This window comes from Mauremys reevesii, linkage group 4 (genome assembly GCF_016161935.1).
Source record: "Mauremys reevesii isolate NIE-2019 linkage group 4, ASM1616193v1, whole genome shotgun sequence".
In the NCBI taxonomy this organism is placed as follows: domain Eukaryota; kingdom Metazoa; phylum Chordata; order Testudines; family Geoemydidae; genus Mauremys; species Mauremys reevesii.
Genome location: NC_052626.1, coordinates 9,723,233 through 9,742,814, shown reverse-complemented (window position 1 = coordinate 9,742,814; position 19,582 = coordinate 9,723,233). Strand labels below are relative to the sequence as shown.

The 19,582-nt window shown below is 46.1% G+C and overlaps 1 protein-coding gene across 10 annotated transcripts in view; it reads right to left on the bottom strand.

Annotated features, from left to right (window-relative positions):
* The window catches only part of SAMD4A (sterile alpha motif domain containing 4A), a 210,454-nt gene that overhangs the window by 15,094 nt on the left and 175,778 nt on the right, over positions 1 to 19,582 (bottom strand). For all 10 annotated transcript variants that reach the window (XM_039535570.1, XM_039535575.1, XM_039535576.1 and 7 more), the window contains 4 exons: positions 17,346 to 17,640; positions 14,257 to 14,342; positions 6,808 to 6,926; positions 382 to 583 (listed from right to left, as the gene is read on the bottom strand). In XM_039535570.1, coding sequence (XP_039391504.1) covers positions 382 to 583; positions 6,808 to 6,926; positions 14,257 to 14,342; positions 17,346 to 17,640 — 702 coding nt within the window. The remainder of the gene's footprint in view (positions 1 to 381; positions 584 to 6,807; positions 6,927 to 14,256; positions 14,343 to 17,345; positions 17,641 to 19,582) is intronic.

The following is a 19,582-nucleotide window of genomic DNA, read 5'->3' as shown; positions in this document are numbered from 1 at the left end:
CTCACTGGGTTCGCATGTAAAATAGAGTATCCAGACACATTAGTCAGATGAGGAAAATCAGAAGAATCATTCCACGCTAACCTTAGCAAAGAGCTGATTAACGTGTTTTCTTTAGTAGCAGTTTTCTCTTCAGCCATTGGGGAGTAAATAGCTACATTTGGACCGATCCCTTGTCATGGGTATGGGCCTGACCCTGCTAAGTCCTGTAAGCCACCCACACCTGACGAAACTGGCAATCAGGGGTGCTCAGCATCTTGTCGGATCAGACCCAAAGTATTTCTCAGCAGGTACAAAAAAATATAGACCCTCCCCTGCAGCTTTGCAACCGTCCTGCAGCACTGGTGGTCTGACATGCAACAACACAGACAGACTGACACACACCTGTCTTCCTTGTTTCAAGATGGTTGGGTTGGCAGCTGCGCTGCGTTGTGCAGCACCTAGGAGTCCACTGGGGCCCAGCAGACCCAGCCGGGTGGGGGGGAGATTCCGGGAGGGAATCTGGAACTGGCGCGGGTTCCGTCTGCCCATTCCTGCACCGACAGATCCAGCTGTTGGTAAGGAGTTCGACTGGCCAAAGCCTCGACTGGAAAGAGGAAAAAAGAACAGGTCTGAACATTCAGAATCTTACCCTTTTAAAATGCGAGCATGAGCTGACGTCTAAATACTTTAAGTATATATTCAAATGGCACGTGGTTAGTAGTGATTAAAGATGGGTTTGGAAATCAGCACAGCCTAACAAGCTTTAGCCTTGACCCTTCTCCCACTAAAATCAATGGAAAAACTCATACTGACTTCAGTGGACAGGGCTCTCTAATGCCAAATTAGCCGAAGTGTCTTACTGAGGATCGCCACAAGAGGGAACAGAATTGCTTTCACTGGAGTCAGAGGACAGCTGCACATGTAAGCCCTGTGGCTAGCATTAAACTTTGGTAAGCCCCTTGAGGCCCTATCCTGCTTACCATACTCCTGTGAGTGAGTCAAAGCAGAGTCCGTGGGAGAGAGGCAGGAGGGATTTGCTTGATGATGGCTGGTGAGATGTAAATGACCTTTTAAGTGCTAAACAGGGAGAAATCCAGACACTTAGCCTGGAGAAGTATATGGATTCTGGCGGTGCCCTGAGGGTTTTGGTATATTCTCCAGAATCTCAGTTTGCACTGATATACCGGCACTTGGCAATCCGCAGCTTGCAAGCCCCATGCAGCCTTCTCAAGATGCCTGTGCTGCTCTGCATTTCCCACAGTGACAAAGAAGGGTCCTAAGCTGATTCTTGGTTCCTCTGTGAGCTATATTTGCTTCCTAGTTTTCTGCTCTTGTGGCTCTTTACCTACTGAGGACCTGACGCCGTGAGTTGCTGAGCGCCTTTGCCTCCGATGAAATGAGAGTTGACAGTGCTGAGTGTGGTGTATGGAAAACAAAGTTAAAATTATAAGCCATCACTTTAATTTTTAAGGGGTTTCCTGGTCTGATTTGCAGGCTAGGGGGCTCTGTAGGGAAGCACCAAGCACGCAGATCTGTCAGAGTCAGTTTGCAAGAAGACAGTTTAGAGCAAGTGAAGTGAGTCGTGCCTCTGTGTTAGGGAGCAGCCTGCTTTCTCTCTCTCTGTTTTTGGTTCTTGGGTGTTACCACTCCAAATTCTAAGAAATAAAGTGTTATGTTGCAAGCATCCAGCACAAGTATTTTATGTTTTTAACCTAACTTCTCTGTGTGCATGGTGTGAACATAACACTCAGCATCTCCAGATTTGGGTCCACAGGGCCAGATCCAAGCCTCTTTGAAGCCCCTTGCATTCCTGCTTGTTTCTCATGTGTACATGTTTTTCCTTTCTTTGGCTTACTTAAGGCTTTAATTTCTCTCATTTCTATATTTGGTTATGTATTAGGAGTTTGAGGTTTACATTTTTGGTTTATTTGGCTGGGTTAAAGTTTGCTCATTTTAAATGAAAACTTTAAAAAAAAGAGAGAGAAAGAGAGAAAAAAGAAATGATGAATGTAGACAACTTCTGCACAGAATGAGACACAGGCATTGCACCTGGTATCAAATCTTGCTGTGGATTGTTTGTGCTTGTGTGGGTGCAATTGTTAGAAAAGGGCTTGTCAGTCTCAAAGGCTCCATCCACACTAAGATGTCAAACTGCATTAACACCTCCCGAGCAAGAGCCAGGTTTAAACACAGTTCTTTAGAATAGTGCTAACACAGTTTGAAAACCCAGAGTAAATGGGGCCAGAAAGTTTACAGATCTCTTAGCCCATTTGGTTGTGAAAAGCACTTTCTCTGTAAACCAGTATGATGCAGTCTTGGTTGGGTTGGCAGCCTGACACTAATGGAGATGGGGAGCAAGTGGATAACAAACGTTACCTGCTTAGAACCAGATTCCTAGCTCAGTTACAGCAGTTTGAACCCAGAGTAACTTCACTGAAGTCAGAAGATCATAGGCTGCTCCTTAGACTATTCTAATAGATCTGCTCTAGTTCAAACAGGAATTATTCTGGGGAACTTCCCTGGCCTCTGTTATGCAGGAGGTCAGACTAGATGATCACAGTGTCCCTTCTGGTCTTAGAATCCATGAATAAAAGTTCCCACGACAAGCCGGGTTCATGATTCTGACTCTCAGGGCCTGCTTCTCATCTCCCTGATTCTGATGATACACCAGTGTTAGTTACTTCACTGATTTAGTAGAGTTATTCTTGATTTGCACGGGGGAAGGGAGTGACCAATCAGGCCCTTAAATCTCATTCACTCACCTCCCCCCCACATGTATGGCAGGAGCAACAGCCCAATAAACTCAATTCTTTTACTTAGGGATAACGGGGCATGGTGATGAAAGTGAGGGGCGGTCTGCACAACAGATGAACAAGGAGTGGAATTTGTTTTCATTTGCCATGTGAAAAACAAGTGTTTGCAGATTCAGTTTCTCCCACAGTTTGATGGCTCTAGTATGGAGGCATTTTGCAGTAGCGAAGTTGAGGGAATTGTGGTTAATGTATCTTTTAAACACACATCTCTAGGGCAGGCCATTCTTGGTTTGTAATTAGGACATTTTACCCATTTCTATGTAACACCGCTGGTTACTGGTCTGCCACACTGAAACAACGCACAAAGCAACAGCACCAAAAAAACAGAAGAACCAGTAGATCCCACAGAACAAATAGATCATGCGGATTTCACTGCAGTGTAAAGTCTTCCTAGTGTTCTTGCCCAATTGTTTTAAATGATCACACAAAGAGATGGGTAGTTTGCTGTGATACTTATTATTTACCTGCTGCCGTTTGAAACATGACAAATTTAGTTGGGGATTGGCCCTGCTTTGAGCAGGGGGTTGGACTAGATGACCTCCTGAGGTCCCTTCCAACCCTGAGAGTCTATGATTCTATGAAATGAGAGTACCTATTTGGAGATTAACAACTCTTATCACTTGTGCGGTTCCTGTATCGCCCTGCCCCTTCTCCAACCCTTGATGTTTCAACTCACCTTCATCTTAGCCCTAATCTCTCCCGCCTGTGCATGCTATAGTGAACAAGGCTTCAAAAATAATACGATTATGTGATCCAGACCAGTATAAATCTACCCACCATGACACACAACCAAGTTTCTTTAGGAAGTGATTTTGCCATTATACCTATGGAACTATGTGAAAGGCAAAGCTGCACCATTGCGTTCTTAGCCTGCAGCTTCACCCAGACTGGAAGAGCAGAGAAAGTCCAAGAAAATGACACACTTGATCTAGATCAGCAAGGCTGAATTTCACGCCTTCCAGTCTCGGTCGATACCCCACTTATGCCTTATTTTGAGCATTGAGGCGTGACATTAGGTGGCACACCTGCTGTATGCTGCTGTTCTGCACGGGGCGAATTTCACCCTAATGAAGTATCTCCTGCTAAGTGGTTCTCTAGCCACGGTGCTGGTTTATGGTGTAGCGCTTCTCCAGTCACAGTGGAGGAGCAAGTCTCAGGGTACGTTTACACTTACCGGGACGGTCGTCGCGCGAGTCGACGACTGCAGTAGAAATCAACGCTCGTCGTCTGATCTGCGATAGATTTCAACCCGAACTGAAGTTCGGCTCCGCCTCCGCCGCAGGAGAGAGGAGAGGAGAGTGTGAGAGAGCGGAGCGAGTTCGCGCGCGCTCGCCGCGCGATCGATAAGTCAAGTCGAACTAGGTGTCGTATTCAGCAGCTCATTTCATTCTTCTGAATTTGAATTTTGTTAGTTCCACCCAGCACTGTAGCCAGGGCTCAGTGTTCAAGCAGTGAAGATTCCAGTCATTTGTAGCCCCCTACAGGGCCCTCCTGAGGTCTTCTGATCAACTCACCTAAACAAGCCCAAGACCCTCGCTGCCCCCTTGTTGATTGCTTTTTCTGGTGTCTATCCAACAGTGATTTGCAGATGACACCAAAACTGGAGGGGCAGCAAACACAGGCGAGAAAACCAAACTGCAGAGAGGGACAGTGCTGTTATTACTTTTTAATAGGGCTGTTGATTAATCACAGTTATCTCATGCGATTAACCAAACAAAATTAGTCGTGATTTAAAAAATGAATCGTGATTAATCGCACTTTTAATCGCACTGTTAAACAATAGCATATCAATTGAAATGTATTAAATATTTTGAATGTTTTTCTACATTTTCAAATATTTGATTTGAATTTACAACACAGAATACAAAGTATATAGTGCTCACTTTAGATTATTTTTTATTACAAATATTTGCACTGTAAAATCATAAACAGAATAGTATTTTTTCAATTCTCCTCATACAAGTACTGTAGTGCAATCTCTTTATCACAAAAGTGCAACTTACAAATGTATTTTTTTGTTACATAACTGCACTCAAAAAACAAAACTATGTAAAACTTTAGCGCCCACAAGTCCACTCGGTCCTACTTCTTGTTCAGCCAATCACTAAGACAAACACGTTTGTTTACATTTGCAGGACATAATGTTGCCCTCTTCTTATTCATAATGCCACCTGAAAGTGAGAACACGCATTTGCCTGGCACTTTTGTAGCTGGCATTGCAAGGTATTTACGTGCCAGATATGCTAAACATTCTTATGTCCTTTCATGCTTCAGCCACCATTCCAGAGGACATGCTTCCATGCTGTTGATGCTTGTTAAAAAAATAATGCATTAATTAAATTTGTGACTGAACTCCTTGGGGGAGAATTGTATGTCTCCTGCGCTGTTTTATCTGCATTCTGCCATATATTTTGTGTTATGGCTGTCTTGGATGACAACCCAGTACATGGTGTTCGAGTTAAGAACACTTTCACTGCAGATTTGACAAAATGCAAAGAAGGTACCAATGTGAGATTTCTAAAGATAGCTACAGCACTCGACCCAAGGTTTAAGAATCAGAAGTACCTTCCAAAATCTGAGAGGGACAAGGTGTGGAGCATGGTGTCAGAAGTCTTAACAGAGCACAGTCAGATGTGGAAAATGAACCACCAAAAAAGAAAATCAACTTTCTGCTGGTGGCATCTGACTCAGATGATGAAAATGAACATCGTCAGTCTGCTCTGTTTTGGATTCTTATCGAGCAGAATCCATCATCAGCATGGAAGCATGTCCTCTGGAATGGTGGGCGAAGCATGAAGGGACATATGAATCTTTAACGCATCTGGCACATAAATATCTTGTGACGCCAGCTACAACAGTGCCATGCAAACTCCTGTTCTCACTTTCTCCTTAAACAAGAAGGAGAGAATGCCTGTTCTCACTTTCTTCTTAAACAAGAAGTGGACAGTATCATCTCCTGCAAAGGTAAACAAGCTTGTTTGTCTGAGTGATTGGCTGAACAAGTAGGACTGAGTGGACTTGTAGGTTCTAAAGTTTTACATTGTTTTTTTTCTTGAGTGCAGTTACTTTATTGTATGTAATTCTACATTTGCAAGTTCAACTTTCATGAAAAAGAGATTGCACTACAATACTTGTATTAGGTGAATTGAAAAATACTATTTCTTTTTTCTTTTTTACAGTGCAAATATTTGTAAATAAATATAAAGTGAGCACTATATATTTTGTAGTCTGTGTTGTAATTGAAATCAATATATTTGAAAATGTAGAAAACATCCCAAATATTTAAATAAATGGTTTTCTAATATTGTTTAACAGAGCAATTAATCGCGTGATTAATTTTTTTTAATCACTTGACAGCCCTACTTTTTAATCTTTTCAAGTGCTCCAATTACCGTGGGGAAAGTGTAGGCTTGGGAGATGGGCAGGTCAATCAGAATCCCCAATTTAAGGAGGGAGCCACATAGAGGAAGGACTGTCTTGTTGGTAAGCCACCAAAGTGGGACTTGGGAAATCTGGGTTCAAATCCCAGCACCGCCACAGGCAGCTTTTATCACCTGGGGCAAGTCACTGAATCTCTCTAGACTTAGGTCACCATCTGTAAAATGGGACAATGGTACGTTTTACCCACCCTTTGGTTTTGTCTATTAACACTGTAAGCTCTTTGGGGCAGGGACTGTCTCTCAGTTTAACATCTAGCACAATGGAGCCCTGATCTGAGCTGGAACCTCAAGGTGCTAGTATAATGCAAATCAGAGCTAATAACTAACAACAGGACCCACTGCTCTAAAGTGACATTTGAGAGCTGCCCGTGACATACAGAATTAAAATAGAACAAGGTGAAATATCCCAGCCCTGCCTGCACTCGAGGTAACTGGCCTCATGAATCAGACGCATCGACAGTTCCAGTTAGCACAGTGTGAATGTGAGTGTAATTATCCCCTTTGGCGTAGTCTTGTCCAAGATACCAACCCGCAAAGTACAATCATTGCATCAGAGAGATGAAATCCCAACGTACTTTCTTTGCTGCCGATATCCTGATATGTCTAGAAGGGATTTCCGAGGGAAAGACCTGAAGAGTTTTTGCACCTGCTGTTTCCATGACAACAATCTTTTCTTCTGTGTCTCTGTAAATGCCTGCCCCCCAAAAAAAAGGAATTAAAAAAAAGATAAACATCTTATGGATGATGCAGTTGGGTATAAAAATAAAGAAAACAACAGGCAGTTAACATGCACCCGAAGTAGAGAGCTGAGCGAGCCAAGCTTCAGGCTGCAAACACACAGAAGCCCTGATTGGCAGGTTTAACTCCTAGAAGAATTGGCTCAGCCCATTACACTTTTGAAAAAGACAAACTGAGCACCAGGCCGTTTCCTATGCGTAGCTCTTTCCGATGAAATCTTAAGAGCAAAGCTCCTGCTGTGCCTGGGTGTTAAAGATCCCATGACACTTCCTGAAAGAAAACAGGTTTCCCTGGAGTCCTGGGTCCTAATTTCTGCTCTCGCCATCACAGGCTATACCATTGCCTGGCTGCCCACCGCCCCTACGATTCAGTGGTGCTGTGTGTGTGTGTGAAGTGCTGTGGGTCCGCCAGGATGACAGATACATAAAGGTCCGATACAATTATTATTATTATTGCTACGTCATTATGGATGCCGAAATGCACAACACTTAGGTGATGCTACAAAAAAGTCCTACTGATACAACAAAGTCAATTCTTTTTACTTCTTTTACTGACTTTTAATCAGAATTCATGTTTATTTAAAAAACAGAATAATTAGCAAAGTACTGAATGTTGCCTATGAAAAGAAATTCAGTTATATTGGGGCTTAGGGACAGATAATGGTCATAAGTATTTCATGAGGGTTCCTTCTGACCTTAAAGTCTATGACTCAGATCATAGTATGTATATAAAATTCCCTGAGTGCTCAGTTTATTGATAAATTCATGTTCCTGATTGTTTAATAGCTACGCTCTAGTGAGCAAGTTGCATTTTCATCCCCCAGTGCAAACCCTAAAATTTTCAAGAAATCTCCAAAAATAAACACAAACATCCGAGTTCTTTAAAAAAAAACCCCAACCTTTTAAAGTAAGTGTTCATGAAAGGTGCTGGCTTGACAGCCCTGGGAACTGATGGCTTCTGGCTCAGGTACTCAACAGCTCCAGTGTTAGCGTTTTGCAGCGCAACATTCCATAGGCTGTCCTGACAGCGTGGCTTGGCTGGACCTGGAGGGACCTTCTCCCATGATAACAGCAAAATCCTCAATCTCCTTATTGACGGGAGCTGCCAGCCAGAACCAAGTGCAGTGGTTTCTGAGGGGTGGACACTTGTTTCCCAAGAAATGGATTGAGACCTTCCGTTTATTTTCCATTCCATTTGAGGTTTTTATACCACAGTCTATTTCACTGAGACCAAAGTGCCTTGAGATTATAATGGCATTTGATGCTACTGCCCCAGGTTGGAGTTAACCTGAGCTCGGCAGTGGAAGTCCCCTTACTCCACTACCAATCTCCTGAGCCATTTGGGCCCCCAGAGCGCCTTACACATTATTATGTGACTGTTTTCATGTGCATGCCCCACGATAGCAGAGACCGACAGACAGTTATTAACTACAATAAACAAATTATGGGCAGCTTAACCAATAACGATCAATCTACTTACCTTGCACCCTAGTGATATTAACATATTCTTACTTAACGCAAATGAAAAACACTGCAGACGTGTTGCTGTGGAGCAACTCACTTTAGCTCTGGTTGGAAACCAATGAAAAACTGTTCGTTTTGGGAATACAGGACTCAATCAATGTTTTCTCTCCAGTGTCTCAGATTCTGACCTCTTTTCAATTCTATCTAGAGAGAACTGGGCTGGGTTTCATTCCTGGCTCTGTCACTGACCTTGCTGGGGACCTCTGGCAAGTCAGTGTGCCTCTATGCCTCAGTTTGCCCAACTGTAAAATGGGGATAAAGATACCTCCTTTGTAAAGTGTTTTGAAATCTATGGCAGAAAAGTGCTAGCTACACAAGAGCTAAGTAGCATGGTTATTACCTGTCACACACCCATCACCACGGGATCTGAGCAAGAAGCCTATCCAAGATTCAGCTGCACAAATCACCTCCCCCTCCGGCAGCTAAGACTATGCTCCTCCCTTCCCAATCCCTTCACTGGCTTCCTCTCACATGGCACATCAAGCTCAAGCATCCAGTCCTCACCTTCCAGGTTCCCCGTTTATATCTCTGCTCTCATGACTTCCTGCTCCCTCAGCAGTACTCAGCACTACCTTCAGGAGTACTGGGCACCATTTCCAACCCTGGTCCCACCCCATACCTCAGAGACCAGGCTACATTATGGAATCAATGTTCGCCTCCCTCCAACCTGGCGAGGAGCCGAATGTCACAAGCCATTCCACAGCTCCCACTCTAGCTGTTACAGGGATGGCTCTGAAGTGTCCGGTCATTTGCCCGGGCTACCTAGATGGTGACTTGCCACACGGAACCTCACAAAAACCAGTTACTAACCTTTCTGTAACTGTTGTTCTTCGAGATGTGTCACACACATCCATTCCAATGTGGGTGTTTGCGCACCCCAAGTGCAGCCACCAGAATTTTTTCCCTTCGTGGTATCCGTTGCCTTGGCTCCAGCGCCCTCTGGTGTTGCACACTCATAGCACTGGTATAAAGAGCCCTGCCGACCCTGCTCCCCTTCAGTTTCTTTTTGCTGACCACCTCTGACAGAGGGTGGGTTTTGGAATGGACATGTGCAACGCATCTCAAACAACAGCTACAGAAAGGTTTGTAACTGTTTCTTCTTCTTCCAGTGCTTGTACATGTCCATTCCAATGTAAGTGACTCGCAAGCAATTGCCCCGGAGGTGGGTTTGGAGATCAAGGGCAGGCTAAACGTAATGCCGCCCCGCTGAAGCCGGCATCGTCTCTAGCCTGCTGTGTAATGGCATAGTGCGTTGGGAACCGATGACCAGGCTGCCCCCCCCAGATGTCCTGAATTAGAATTTGTGCTAAAAAAGCAGCAGTGGAGGCCTGAGACCTTGTAGAGTGAGCTGTTAAGTGAGCAAGTGGTGAGATGTTCGCAAGGTCGTAACACGCCCTGATGCACCAAGTGATCCACAATGAGATTCTCCACACAGAAATGGGGAGAACCTTTCATTCTTTCCACTATCAACACCTGAGTGGATCCGCAGAATGCTTTGGGCCTTTGTATGTGGAAGGCCAGGGTCCCGGCATGTATCCAACAAGTGGAATATCCTCCCTGTTTGCATGTGGTTGCGGGTAGAACACTGGCAGAAAGATTGCTTGACTGCAATGGAATGGTGAGACAACTTTTGAAAGGAATGACGGGGGTGGTCACAACTGGACTTCGTCTTTAAAAAAAGACCATATATGGAGGTTCCAAAGTGTTTCTTCTTGGGGACCAGGGAAGATGACCAGTGCCAAGAGTTCCGGGTTGTTGGAGGCTCACCCTGCACTGAGGCTGAGGTACTCAGTGCCAAGTCTGAGTGCAGCTCCGAGGCCGGTCTTAAGGCTGTCTCCAAGAGGACCTTCAAACGTGCAGCACGGTTCGGTCCTGCTTATTCCGGGGCTTAAAATCCCTGCAAATTTGGCAGTGGTCTTTCCTATGAGCTTCCCCCTGAGGCAGCTTGAGTGAGGGTCGCTCAAAGGCCCAGACTTACTGCACCAAGCGCAGAGCTCGAAACTTGTTGACCGACGCAAGCCCCGGCAGTGGGATGGTGGACAACTCTGCTATCTAAGAGCGGAGGTGTCCAAAGTAATGACACTAACTACTAAAAACGACACAAACTATTTACACTGCATTTGTCAGAAAACCACTAAGAGAACGATCGCCTAAGTGATGAGGAGTTCCAACCGCTGTAACAGGCGGTAAGAAGGAACTGAAGGAGAGCAGGGTCGACAGGCCCCTTTATATCAGAGCTATGAGTGTGCGGCACCAGAGGGCACTGGAGCTGACCCAAGAGCTACCGCTGGGGGAAAAGATTCCGGCAGCTGTGCTTGGGGTGGGCACCTACATTGGAATGGACACGTGCAAGCACTTGAAGAAGGAGGTATGTGTCTGAAGTATGAGGGGAAAGGAACTGCCCCTTTCCTCTCAAGGTCTCCAGCTGGAATTAAGCTTTGTGACTGAAAACTGTCCCCAATCTGATGGCGGTGAAGTAACAAATGTGACATGAGTTTGGGGCTCTCTCCCTAGCTCCCTGGGGACCAGTGTCCACCAAAAAAACCCACCACTGTGACAGCTGGCAGTCATTGGCACCTCGGTGGGCAGTCTTAACCCCCACAAGAGCTGAACAGAGATGGAGAGTGAACTATCCTCGCCCCCATAAAAGGTGGTCTTTCCAGGGGAAGGTTTAGCCACACTGACTGGGTGGTGTGGGGAATTGTGCACAACCACTGCCTGTGCTGGGTGCGATCAGAGGGTAAAGAGAGGTCCGCGGTCTCTCTGCCTCTCAATCCTGCACCTTTCACAAGCTCTACATTTTATGTATAATATGCAAGGAAAAATCTGGGGCTTCATAGGGCACGGAGCATCTATCCCCTCCCACCCCTACTTTGCCTGGCAGGAAATGCTGTTCCACTTAAGACATTTCTTGAAAATACCAACAAGCACGTCCCTTATACCACTGCAGCCAGAGCAGTGTAACACTGTTTATATCACCCAGAAAATGAGTTTGGAGTTGCACCCTCCTGTGCAGCTGGGATGTGCCCAGCCAGAATCACATTTCAAAGGCCTAGTCACATTCTAATAAAAGCCTGATCTTTCTTTCTTGGTGATTTGGTTAATCTCAGAAATATAAAGAAAACAGGGGGGAAAAGACTAGGCTAGGATGGATGCAGTTCATAATGCTGCATTGACTTCAAGACTCATCATGAAGCAATCAAGGGGAAAAAAATCTTGCTATGTCTGGAAATACTTGAATAACTAGAGTGAAAGGAACTTTTCATGTGATCTCCTTGAACTTGGACTCAGGTGGAAGAGGTCTTTGTACACTCACATACTAGACGCTTTGGTTATATTTAAACTATGTGACTGGCTCAGACAGAACCACTGCTGAGCTGGGAAAGCAAACTAACCACTCACTTCATAGTAAAATTAAATTTCCTAGTGCAGCTGCTGTATATTTCAAGTGGCAAACTGTAAGTTGACAATGTATGCTGACAGGTCACTACCATTCACTGAAAACTCTTGGCAAACTTGTAACTATTGTGGATAGACGCATTCTGGGAGAATAATGTTTGTTTTTTTAAACCATGAACGTCAGTGACTTCCCTTCAGAGCTGGAAATTTCTGTCTTTGTCCCGGATTCAGGAAAACCCTTCAGAGATTCCAGGCCACAACAGACCATTGTGATCATCTTGTCTGTCCTCCAGTATATCACAGGTCACAGAACTTCTTCAGAATAATTCCCTTTGAATTAGAGAATATCTTTTTTAAAAAATCCAATCTTAATTTAAAAATTACCAGTGATGGAGATTCCTCCATGGCCCTTGATAAATTGTTCCAATGGTTAATTATCCTAAGCAGATACTTAGTGCTTTCCTGAATCAGAGCCTTTGTGAGGATGGGAAATGCCCAAGATTTAGCGGAGAGCTCTATTATTTAGGCAATAGCTTATCACATGGTCACAGTAAACTGGAGGATTCAGAACTCTGTAATTTAATCCTTTTTCCTCCTAGCATACTGTATATACTTATGTTTACAGCAGTCAACGTACTTTTGCCAAAATGCTGCCACTCATTTTCCTGTAGGATAGTACAGATTTCTTAGTGATTCTAGACTCCACTTTTATACACAAGTGACCATGTAAAGACAGTGTAAACTATAGATCTTTTGACACTGGAAAACATTTACCGATCCATCCAGATCTCAGATGTATGTCCATGTAATGCCATGAATCTTGCAAGTTCAGGTGCAGCACATATGTATACAAGGTACTCCTGGGGGAATTCTGCACTACTGCGCACATGAAGAATTAATGTCCCCCGCAGATTTTGTTTTCCTCTGTAGAATATAGATTCTGCTGGAGAGGCACTGCAGTTACACCTTTCGCCCACCAGAGGCTGCTATGGTACCAGAAGAGATGGCAGTTAGCCAGAGAGGCTGCTTTCCTCACAGTGGGGTCAGGTGAGGAGGCACCAGACGGACAGAGTGGGGCACGCAGGGCGCTGGGGGGATCACAGATTGGGGTTCAGAAGAGCTAGTGGGGGACAGACTTGGATGCAGGCTCAGGAGCTAGTGGGGTGATAGCATTGAGCCAGGGGCTGAATGGGAGGTGGGCTGAAGGGCCACATGGGGACAGAAGGTAGGGAGGTGCAGGGCCACATGTGGATGGGGGAGGGGGGCTTCGGAGACACATGGGGATAAGAGCAGATGTGTCTGACTGAGTGGCAAAGGTTAGGGGTCAACCAGGGTCTGCATGGGAGAGGCTCCCCAACTCCCTCACTATCACTCTCCCCCCAAAAAACTGTCCCATACTTCTCCCACCCGCACCCAATAACCCTCCAGGTTCATTCCAGGCTCCTTCCCTCTCCCTCAGCTTCTCTGTTACTCCTGAATCCCCCCAAGCCTTTGCACTGCTTCTGAGGGGTGCAGGAAACACAGTTCTGTATTGTAGTTTAGATGAATTACTCAGAGTTCTCTATTCATATGCCTAGTAAGGAATCTATTTGTCAAAAAAAAACATTTCCTGAATCTTTTTTTCCCCATCTGTAACAATTGTTACAGACATACTGGATGACAGTCATTTGAAATAAATTACCAAAATAACTGAAACTGGTATGATTATATTGTGTTAGTCTGACATACAAATATACAGAATTTTAAAATATTCTGCACAGAATTTTTAATTTTTTGGCACAGAATTCCCTCAGGAGTAACAAGTGCAGCAGGAACTTGGTACACATAAGGGGATAAATATACACAGCAGGGTTTGTGCCCTAGATCTATGGCATATGGAGCTCAAAATATGTTTCAGTCACCCTGAAGGACACGTGGTAATGTACTGTACCTTTTACAGAAAGTTACAGTGCAAAATAAAAATCCATAAACAAGCAGCTTTCAGGAAGAGGCACACAGACTGGTAGGTGCCGAATCACAGAACGTTTGCTACAAAATAGAAGCTGGAAATGCTGAATGATAGTTTAGTCTCTCTGCTAGAAACCCCATGCACATTCATCCTGGGTTTTTCTGTCATCCAGCTGTTGATCATAATGTCACAAGCACCATGAATGTCTCAATTCCAGTTCTTTGATGTTGTACAGGGACATAGTGACCTACCCTTCTGTGCACCACATTGCATTTACAGTCTCCCACAGTCAGAATTACTATTAATACTCCCAAAAATATTTGTGTTAGAAACCAAAATGTTTACATAAACAGAAACTTTGGAAACAGTTTCTAAGCAATGAGAACAACAGTTTTATAAGATCTGACACAACTCACCTCATGAATTAGACATTTGTCTATGAGCTGTAAATAGGAACTTATATTCTCCTCATCAGGTCTGGAAACTAAAAGTTGTGTACATACTGCAAACAAACAAACAAAAAAAAAAGGACAGCTAGCAAGACACATGGTGACCAGGAAACGGGACTGAAATCAATGTGCTGTTTTTAAGAATGGTCTTAAACTTCCATTGCAATTGTCTGAAATGAGTCATCAATGGAGCACTTGTGTATAAAGACACCCTTTTACAATTCCAGCCATGCCCGTCTATATTTAGCCATTTATATTTACTCTCGGTTACATTGCTGTAAATCCAGAGTAACTCCGTTAGTGTTATATTTGTGCAAATCAGCAGGAACAGAGTAGGATCTGGTTCCCCCTATCTTACCCTATTCTCACATGTGAAAGACACTGTCACACAAAGAGTGTGGTGTTAAAATCAATTGCTTCCAGGGTCAAATTCTGGTCTCGCTGAAGTCAATGGCAAAATTCCCACTGATTTGACTGACAGCAAGATTTTGAAATAACGCCACAAAAGTGTGTGCAAATTAACGTACAGAATAAGATGGTGTCTGCGTTGGGGGAATTTACCAAAACACTCCCACCCATTCTAACCCTGGCTCAACTGAACTGGTGTTAAAGTCCGTAGGAGCTGCAGAATTCTACAGCCAGAACTGCCATATTAGTTAAAGCTGCTGGAAAGCAAGCAGAACCAAAACAACTGGTCACAGGAGCCTTCTCTGCATTATGGCTTCCATCAATTTTAACCCTCATGGTGACCACTACATTTCCCCACTGTTCAGAGAAGGCCTGGGAGTGTGCCTCCTAACAATGCCATTTCCCCAACTTCTACTGATAAATCTCCATACCACTCAACTTTATGCATTATGGAGGTGCTGGTCATGGTACCAGAGTTAGCAGTGAGGTCTGATATGGGCTTAAAATGGGTCACAAAGAACCATTTTTCTCAAGGTAGGTGGCCAATCAGTGTGAAATTACACACTGGGCTCAATTTTCTGCCCTTTGAAGTTTCTGTGTAATTTGTATTTTATTTCTATTCATACATTTTAAACAGAAAGTGCTGGAAATGGACTGGGGCTGACATTTCTCCATGGAAGTCTGAGCCCTTTTTTTGTGTGGATAGACTATCCCCCGCCCCCCCCCCAACACCCCCCCTCCCCCGTTACCAAACTACTCCATTCTCCGCCCAGCAAGCTGCTACACAGAACAGTCCCTACCCAGTGTTGGGAGTGGGCAGTCTGAATTACCCAGGAGCGGTGAAGCTCTGAGTAAATTATGCAGCTCCTCCCAAATGAGTGCGAAGAGAACCTTTCTAGCACCCCATCACGTGCTCTGTATACACCACTTTTATTACCCAAAAGCTATTTTAGGAACAATTTAGAGATGTTTGCATAGTTCAAAAGTGAGGCCCCCATCCCTCGTAGATATTCTTTTAAATCATTCCTCAGTTCTAGAAACTAGTTTTGGTTTGTACTGACCATAGCAGGGCAAATTCTCTGCTGGTATAAATGGGCACAATGCTGTTGAAGTCAATGAAGCCATTTACACCAGCAACAAAGGATTCTGCCCGGAATGATTGTTCCTCCTGTATTTCAAAGTGCAGTGACAGTGCTGGGGCAGGGACACACAGAGGCCAGGGGGCAGGGACAGGCAGAGATCATGGGTAGCACTCCTACAGGAGCTCAGACTGCTTGGGCAATCGGCTTTAAGGCCCCAGTTCAGCAAAGCACTTAAGCATTTACAGTCAGGGCCCAAGACACCAAGGAAAGTGTTTTAAAAAACCCAACCCTCCCACAACTTGCACATTAAACAATGCCGGTCCCAGGCGCTCTCGCTCTATCTGTGTCACATGATCACGGAGCTAAAGGAAGCAACTGCTCTGTACGTGCACTCCCTCGTACTGCAAGTCGGGGCTATAAAAAACTCCACAGGCGTACGTGGGACCGGTGAGCAGCAGGGGACAAGGGCTGTCAACGAGAGCAAGCAGCCAGACCGAAGGTAACCCCAGAGCAGCCACTCGATTCTAGGATCATGCGCCACAAAGAGGAAGATCCTTCCACGGGCTTTTAAAAATAATGGTGCACAGTCAAACACTAAAGGCTCATTCTGATTCAAACTTCCAACGTACCTATTTGTATAGGGCTCAGCTGTACCTGCTAGGGCCGGCCTAGTTATGTCTACCCTGCACACTAAGCCTGGGTCTGTGGGATCCGCGCTTGTGGACTCAGGGGTTCCAAGCTCATGCCTGAACATCCACACTGTCTTGTAAACCAGGATTTACACTTGCTGGACCTGGTCTCGGAGCCACGCTAACACGTCCATACTGCGCCATTCCTACTCATGTCTGCAGCTTGACCTGCATCCACATTGCAAAATGACAGGGCTTGGCCCTGAGCTGCAGTGGGACTTGGACTCGCAGGGTCCGGGGGGCTTGCTGACCTGAGTCAGACTGATCAGTGTGGACAGAAAGGGGGCTTGTTCTCGGGCTCAAACCAGAGTCAGAGCCCAGGCTTACTGCGCAGTGTAGACGCTCCCCCTAATGTTGGAGGTGGTGCAGCAGGCTCAGGAGGGTTTGTGACTCAGACAGGCATAGTGCCTTCCGGAGCTCCTCAGCACCCAGGAGAAGGAAGGACCCCCCCAGTATAATGAGGGGCAGTGAGCTCACCTGCCTCTATGGCCAGCCAGCTCTACTGGCTGGGGGAGAGAGTAAGGCTACGTCCCCATCTCCTCCTGACCTCACCTTTTCGCCAGCGCTAGCCATGAACAGCGCTTGAGCACATGTGAATGATGGCAGCATGGCACAACGGGACTCCGGAGAGCTGGGTGCAGTCCTGTCTCCGCCGTGTCCCCTTGCGTACATCTTCCCTAATGAGACTGCATGCCCTTTGGGGCAGGGACTGTCTCTTACTAAGTGTTGGTACAGCTCCGGCACCATGGGGCCCTGGGAATATTATGATGAGTGGGACAGAAGGAGGGTGGATGGGGACCAGAGCTGCAATGAAATAAACGCTGTTCTTAACCATTCACTCCTAACAGAAGGCGTAAGGACAATGGGAGCGGCTGACCTTTCCCCATGACTCTTGTGAACTGCCCAGGAAGATCCCCTTCGGGCAAAGGTGCCCCTCCAGACTCGCCCTCGCAGCCAGGCAAGTGGTGCTGTTGTATGCACCCAGAGGCAGAGTCCTTGCAGTCAGACCCTTGGCTGTCCGAGCCGATCAGAGAAGGCAGGTGGTGGGAATCCAGGTCCCGGCTCTGCTCGTCTGGGTTTGAGTTCTGGGAGCAGTAGGCTTTGATCGGGGTGAGGATCATTTGGTGTAGCTCCTGCAGTGGGATGCGCAGGTTGCCACCTTCCAGGATGTCCTGCAGATTCCAGACAACAAAAACGATTAGCAGCTGGTATGTCTGCAATCTCAATATGCTGCTAGCTGCCCTGAGCTCAGCCATGCTGCCTCAGCTCAGCTGGAACACGAGGACATTGCTTCCAGAAAAACAACCTCTGCAGAAGCCTCTTCTACTGTTCCTACTCCAGGACTTACTTGTACTATGTGGTCCATGTTCAGTAAGTTGGTCTGTTTAATTAACTGAGGCTTTCACAGAACCGTTTTAACAGAAAGAGGTAAGAACTAGAACTTAAAGTCTGAAGCCACCTGCAACCCCCCTGCCCAGGGCTGCCTCCAGGGTTTTTGCCATCCCAAGCAGCAAAAATCCACGATCACTATCGGCAGCAGCTCCACCGCGTCACTTTCTTCTTCGGCGGCAATTCGGTGGCAGATCCTTTCCTCTGAGAGGGACTGAGGGACCTGCCACCGAATAGCCGCCAAACAGCCCGATGTGCGGCCCCTTCCCCTTGGCTGTCCCAGGCACCTGCTTGCTGAGCTGGTGCCTGGAGCCGGCCCTGCTCCTACCCCATTTTCAGGTGTGTGCGTTCAGATTTGAACTCCTGAATCTGAACCCACCCCATGAATCAGGTGGGATCCAAAACGGTGTAAGTCTGGCATCCAGATCCAGTGCAGATGCAGCCCAAGAGAGGTGAAATCCCATGAGAACAGCTGATCTGGTGAGATTCCCACCCTTCAAGAAAGCAGAGACCTTGCAATTTCCACAGGAATCACAAGAGAGCAGCACACGAGATTTCAGCGCTGTCTACCCTGCACAAGATTCAGTCTCTAACCTATCCCTATCCTGGCTCTGGCCCTCAGTACTGCCTTCTTGGCCCATGTCTGGCCCATCCACACACCTAAAGCCCTTCTCCAGGCTCTTATCAACTTGCGTCTCAAATGCTGCAACACGCTTCTCTCTGGACTTGACAAATGCAATCTTGCCCTGCTCATCTCCACTCAAAATGCTGCTAAGATCATTTTCCTACCTAGTCGCTTTGACCATGTCGCCCCTCCACTGGCTCCGCCTCCTCTGTCATATCAAACATAAACGACTTGTCCTCACTTGCAAGGCCACGCATGGGCTAAGCCCAGCTGATCACTTGTATCTCATTCGCTGTTGAGAGGCTGGTTTCTGCCCTCCATGACGCCAAACTCCATCACCCACTTGTTACATTTTTCAAAAAGCGCTCCTTGTTTTTTCTCCCATGCTGCCCCTGCCTGGCTCCTCCTCCTATCCATATATATCTTCATTCTCCTTCAAACCCCAGCTTGCTTCACAGTGGTTAGGCTGCTGGTGCCCTGCGACCACTGCCTGTCATGCTGATCCATACTGTCTCCTTGTCCTCCCCGTCTGTTTCTACCACTAGGTGTCTCTCATCTTACACTTGGACTGGAAGCTCCTTGGGGCAGGGACTGCCTTTTTGTTCTGTGATTGTACAGCACCTAGCACAACGGGTGCTGGGAAGTATGGTAATAATAGTATCACCACCAGATATGGTTTCTCAGCTTTTCTCAGCTGCTGCTGCTGGGGGGGCTGTATTGTGTGTGTGTGTGCACAAGCTGGTGTCTGTCTCATTTCTGGTGAGAGTGAAGGAGGAGGAAAGGGAGATGATATATACCCAGGAAATCCTGGGGTGCCCACTGCCCCCCAGTCAATGGGAATTTTGCCAGTGGAGCCAGAATTTCACTCCATATTTCAAACACGATCTTAACCCCCCCGCAAACATTTGTATTCCTTCCAGTGGTTCAGAATGAAAAATGTTGCCTTTCTTAAGCCCATCAGACTGCATGTGTGTGTGCGTCACAGCTGTTCTTCCGCAGTTCAGGTTCAATCCTCCCTCCCTTCCCCAGGGAAACGCCAGCGAGGAAGGCGGGAAGGACTGCATCTTGTTCTTAATATGGGCCAGACTCGTCTCCACTTT